Here is a 6,000-nt window from a genome sequence, read left to right on the forward strand (position 1 = left end):
CCTAATTTAAAGTGGTTGAAATCTTGTGGGAAAGATTGTAAGAGGATAATTATTTTAAAAGCCATGACTTTGACACCAGGAAATTAAATTCATATCTATGTGTCTTTATCTATACACAGCAAATCCAATAATCTTGAGCTCTCTTCAGTCACTTAGCCAGCTGGCAAAGGGAGCAAAGTCAAAACTAACAAACCCCATTCCTAAGGTATGTTGACATCAGTGATTCATGATTCATCAATAATGGTGCTAGGAAATAAATGTAAGAGGACATTATTGCCTTTTGCAGCACAGAAAACTCAAGGGAAAATGTCTAAGTGTGTCACAGTGAAAAGACAGGGCTAGCAAAGAAATAACATTTACAAGTATTTAAGGGGTGTTACAAGCAAGTGAAAGTTGCAAACAAATGTAAACCTTTCACTGTAAGAATGTACCTGTAAATAAAAACGAGGAGTTTCTCAGTTATGAAAGCTTAAGAGGACTAACCTGAAAACTAACATGTTCTGTTCAACATATCCATTGCTTGTTTCAGAATAAAGTCTCAAAACAATGACTGTTCTGGTTTAATTGTCTACCAGGATAAGCACGATGAAGAAGTTAGTTCTACTTTAAGCAAAATTACTAATGTTTTTGAATAATTACGACTCTCACAACGTATCTAAATAACTAAAGGGGTAAATATGTAAATACAATGCACTGTATAGGTTCTTTTGAAAATGCCTGTATTAGCACATAATTGATGATCTCTTTTGAAGGTGACTGCACTATCATTGTAAAAGGCTAAGATTATTAACTGAATAAAAATGGGTAGTATCTCTAGAACAGCAGACACACCTGCTGCTTTTGCCACACAGAACAGCAAGATCTCATACATCATTGAACAACTGAGGCTTTGCTTTACGTTTTCAGATCTTTAAACTATTTATGATAGGGTGCAGCCTACATTTCTAATCCTTTATAGAACCTACCCAATTAAAATTCTGGTTACTCCTTTATGCTATTAGAGGACTACTGCACAGTATTAGTAATGCACCGAGTTAAATGCTGCCCTAGAGAAACATTGTCTGTCTTTCAGGGCCAGCAGCCACACAGCTCTGATTTAAGCTTTTCTGCTTTGCTGGAGGGTAAGTGACTTTGGTGGTTGTTGAGGTATTTTACCAGAGAAAATGTTGGTCTCCAGACATGAGACTTGCTTCAAACCATTGCCACTTAGAAATACATCTAGTATCTTTTTTGCCTAGACTGACATTGGAAATATTATTTTAAAGACTGAGTTTTCAAACACTGAGCATAATTCTTAATAAATAACTAATGGATTAACAAGATTTGTGAATGCATATTTCACTACACTGAATTTTCTTTAAGCTCTCAATAAATGTTTTTATGACATTTGAATGTAGATTTCTCTAAGAAAATGCAGGAAAATGAGAAAGTAAAAAAAGGTATTGTGTGAGAAAAAAACAGAGCATGGAAGGCAAGATAAATCTGTCCTCACAAATTCAGATTTAATAACATTATAATAGGTATATATATAATGGATGGGTTTAAGAGCATCAATCATGGCAGTGAGAACAACAGGTGTCTTTACTGCAATTTTCATTGATGATTCAAAATCACAGACTTTCTAGACCATTACAGACAATGTAGTGGGTACCAGATGAAGCTAGGTAAGTAAATGCTAGTTTGACTTATTCCAGGCAGTATTGCTAAAATTGACTTGGTTTTCTTCTTTCTCTGCATTATTCACAAGTGTAGGCCCTTGACTCTGCAAACACAATTGCACCTATTGAAACCAGCTGGTTTTTATGGTACTAAAACTGAACTAGTGCAGGAGCAAAAACAGTGCTGTGAAGGCCATTTCTTACTTTTGTTTGACCAGCTTGATAGACAAATTAATTAAACGATCATGCAAGGTTAGCATTAAATTCAAACAATACATTTAGAAACTACATGACACGATGCAAAGAAGAGACTGACAGAACAGAGTTTGTTCAGACTTTAGAAGGGAAGGCAAAGGGCAAATAATAATGCTACCTACACTACCTAATGGGAGGTCATGAGGGCTTACGGAGGAGATGAAGCTAAACTATTATTAGAAATGTACAGTGGTAAGCGCACATGGGAAGGAAAAGTTACAAGCTGCAACCAGAGAAACCTCAACCAGAGATCAGAAAAACTATTTTCACAATTATGGCAGTCAGACATTGAAACAAGGGCCCAGAGAGGTGCAGGTTTCATGACTGGAGATAATAAAAATTTAGCTGGCCAAAGCCTTAAGCTTCCTGCTTTAAGTTGAATCTGCTCTGAGCGGGGAGCTGGACCAGATGACCTACAGAAATCTCTTCCAAACCAAATTATTCTGTGATTTTGTGATTCCTCATTTTTTGTTATTTTAGCCATCTGTATTTATCTTTAAACAATTCCACCTTAGAAAAAAGACCCTTGCATTCTAAATTTTCCTAAACAAACATACTTCCATGCACAGCATGGCAAATGAGCTATAAAATCCGAAATAACTGTGGGCTGCTTTCCTGCACTCGTACCAAATCAAAGGGTTACTGCTAAGTAGTAACTGATAAAATTCCCAAGATGCTTGAAACACAAAAAATGACCTGGTAGGTGGTTATTACTCGTAACTACTTCTCAGGATACTCAAATCTGACAAGATTCATGTGAATTTCAGTCTGTCTGCAGCTGAACATAAATATTAGAGCCATTCACAGTGGAAGACAACTCAAATATGAAGGCAGGAAAAGTATTTTAGCTTACTTTTCTTTAGATGAAAGACAGAGTCATCCTAAAGTAGATCCCTTGGTAGGATTTCTGGCATATTTCTCTTGCAAGAAGCTGTAGTGTTAAAACCAACACTGTCATGTCTCTGTGGCATACACACCCCCTTGGTTTTCTGGAGCAGCCCAGGAGCTGTTTGATGGTGATCAGCTGCTGGGAAGAGTGGCCAAGTGCTGTGTGTGTGAGGCAGGGAGCTGAGGGCTGTACAGCTGCCACCTCACCAGCCACAACTTCAGAAATGCTGAGCCACAAGGGAAATTGCCGAAGGTAAATCAGCAAAGATTAGTTAGCAGCTCTCATGGAAAAGGAAAGCTGGAAAACAGGTATCTCAACTGAGATACATGGCAAGCTGTATCAGAACACCAGGTTTTGTACAATTTGTACAATTTCTCATAAAATATTAAAGATTTTGGCCTTGAAAACATTTTAGTGCATGACACTGTTGTGACATAAAGTTTGATCCTTGAGCCAGTGGGCTCTTGGGTAAGTTTTCCAAGTGAACACATAACAGAAAATGTGTAGGTAAAATCTGTTTACCTTTACAGACTGTTATGCCATTTCCTGTGTATCCTTGGGAGCAATAGCAGCCTGTTGTCCCACCCTGGACTTCACACTTGGCAGCTTTGTGGCATGTCATGTTGCAGCTTGGAGAAGTGCAGCCATAGTCCAGCAGACTGGAAATCAGAACTGGAACAAAGGAAAATCAGACTTGTTTCATTATCTAAAAAGTTTATTCTGAGCTCTAAAACAAGATCTGGGTCAAAGGTTTCCCCAGAATGGGTGGATTCCAGTAAACATCATCACAGACTGAGCTGTACTGCAGGATAGGGCAAGGGCCACCAGCTACAGGGGCATGTTTGGTAAAACAGCAAACAAAAACCCACAAACAACTCAAATGTCTTCTCAACCAGCATAAAATTGGTAAACAGCAAAGAAGTTACTCAGTGATGTGGGAGAAACATTTGCATGGCTTTCAAAGCTCTCTAGTATTTTCCAGTAAAACCCAGGCATTTATTTGCACTCTGAATTATGTATGGAGTGTAATCCAAACTGCCCTACACGTCCGACAGAAAAATACCAAAGAGGGTTCCCCTGATCAGAATTTTTATTCTTATGATGAATGTTCTTTTTATTTCCATACTTCTGTAGCTAGCTCCTAGGCAGGGTCTGGTAGATTTAAGATGAAATGTAACATTTACATCATTATGACAGCATGGCTTAAAAGTTATTTATGGTGTGGCAAATTACTTAAATTTAATCTCTTAAAATACCGCAACTACTTTCCCATTGTATGAATGCATATGGTTTTCAAGAGAAAGTAAAAAAGGAATTTCTTCTTTACAGATCACTGTACTATCCCACACACCCTATGATTGGTTAGATATAAGGCATTTAGCTCAGAAGGGAAAGTAAGTTTTTTACTTTGTAGTTTACAAATTGTTAGCAGGATGTAGTGAAATTTGCAGAACATTAAGATCCTTCTGGGTCCTGTCTTCCCCTGCAGTTCTGCTTTTCCCTACCTAAATGTCATTCTGGATATTTGTTAGACTACTGTTACAGTTTAATTGCCTCATGAAATCTCATCAAGACGTTGTTTTCTTGGACAAATTAAGACTTCACGAAAAATTCAAAAGACTAAAAATTACACACAATTTTAAAATAATTATATATAATCCAAGTGAATTTAGATATCAACAACTTTCACATTTTCTGTGTGTTTCTGAAAGTAGAGACTGTCTTCCACAGGGATAAAAACAGAAACCTGTGGGATTCTGTTGTCATTTTACTGTTTTCAGCATGTGAAATCTAAAAATTTCCCAAGCAGATGGAGAGAGAGAAGGAAATAAACCAAAACAAATGCACAGAAACTCACAATGCTTCTGTTTTTTTTCTCAGTACAAAAGCCACAGTGAGATAAAGACAGGCGTTTTGGTTTGGTTGTGGGATGATACTAACCATGCAATTACCAAATCCAGCATCAGCACTGATCAAAGCTACAAGGATTTCCAGTCCTGTGCATCCGGCAGCTTCCAACCATCCCCAATATAATAATTCCTCCTTACCAGGTCCCACTCCCTCTCACCAGCCACACACTCCCAAAGACAGAGATTTCACCTACCTAGGAATGGAAGCAGTTTCATTGGTGATGCTGTTGCTGTGCGGTGCCTGGTGCAGAGCCCCTGTGTCAGAGAAAAAAACTCCCTGCTTTAAAATATACGACCATGTGCAAAGCACGCACATACGACTGCCAGGAAGGCGATGTCCCGGTACAGGCACAGCCTGACACTGCTCTTTGTCCCAGGCTTCACGCTTCCAAAAGTTCCTGAGGCTCTCAGGCAGGACAGGAAGGGTCAGGAGGGGCTCAGGACCTGATCTTCTGGCAAGTAGGAAAGCCACGAGAAAGCAAAAGGGAAACAAGAGGCTGTGTCTTGCAGAGGATACCAGAGAGGACTGCGGGGTGAGGAGTTAGAGGGGCATGGAGCTTTTGGGAGAGGGGCTGAGGCAGGGCAGGGTGAAGCTGCAAGGGGTGATTGCAGCCTGCTGGCACTGCAGGAGCAGCAGATGGAGCAGATGAGGGAGGGTGAGAAAGAGGTGGAGGAGAATAGTAACTTGCTCAGTGTTTATGAGCTCAGAGGTAATGGTCTCTATGCTTCCTTCCACCTTTTCCTGCTGACATGAGTGTATGAGCCCCAGACTCTTTTTGTTTGAATCAGTCTTGGCTAACTGCATTTGCTCTTACTGCTTTCTCCAGTTTTGAGATGGATCTTTACTGCAGTCAAGCAAGGTTGCTTTAAGGGTAATGGGATGTAAGGGAGGTACAGGAAATCACTGAACTCCGCTTTGTGAGGAAAACAAAGGCAGGGAGGAAAGAGGCAGGAAACTCAAACTGAAGGAGACCAAATTTCTATGAGTTTGTGGGTTGTGCAATAGAACATGTTCGATACAGCATTTGGCATGTCTGTGTTTAATGCAAGAGCAGTTCTATTCTCATTATAACATGATGAGACTTCAGCATGAACTTGTATCATGCATGGATGTGGCAATATTTTCTCTAATCTTGCCAGGGACCATGTGCTTACAGACATTTCCCAGCTTTCTGGAGATGACAACTCTTGTGTTGAAGCACTGTAAAGCTGAAGCAATGACGTGTGCCTGTCCTTATAGATGCAAGCTGAGGGATGTGCACAAACAGCCATGCTGCTGGGAGAATGG

At 39.7% G+C, this 6,000-nt stretch overlaps 1 protein-coding gene across 3 annotated transcripts in view; it reads right to left on the reverse strand.

The window, feature by feature from the left end:
• The window catches only part of ADGRL4 (adhesion G protein-coupled receptor L4), a 73,058-nt gene extending 67,512 nt beyond the window's left edge, over positions 1-5,546 (reverse strand). For 2 of the 3 annotated variants that reach the window (XM_033068035.1, XM_033068033.1), the window contains exons 1-3: positions 5,449-5,533; positions 4,907-4,967; positions 3,325-3,474 (exon numbers count right to left, since the gene is read on the reverse strand). In XM_033068035.1, coding sequence (XP_032923926.1) covers positions 3,325-3,474; positions 4,907-4,967; positions 5,449-5,517 — 280 coding nt within the window. In that variant the 5' untranslated portion in view covers positions 5,518-5,533. Of the gene's footprint in view, positions 1-3,324; positions 3,475-4,906; positions 4,968-5,448 lie in introns of all 3 variants that reach the window. The other variant, XM_033068034.1, reaches the window with a different exon arrangement.
• Positions 5,547-6,000: the final 454 nt, after the last annotated feature.

Source organism: Catharus ustulatus, chromosome 9 (assembly GCF_009819885.2).
Source record: "Catharus ustulatus isolate bCatUst1 chromosome 9, bCatUst1.pri.v2, whole genome shotgun sequence".
Classification (NCBI taxonomy): Eukaryota; Metazoa; Chordata; class Aves; order Passeriformes; family Turdidae; genus Catharus; species Catharus ustulatus.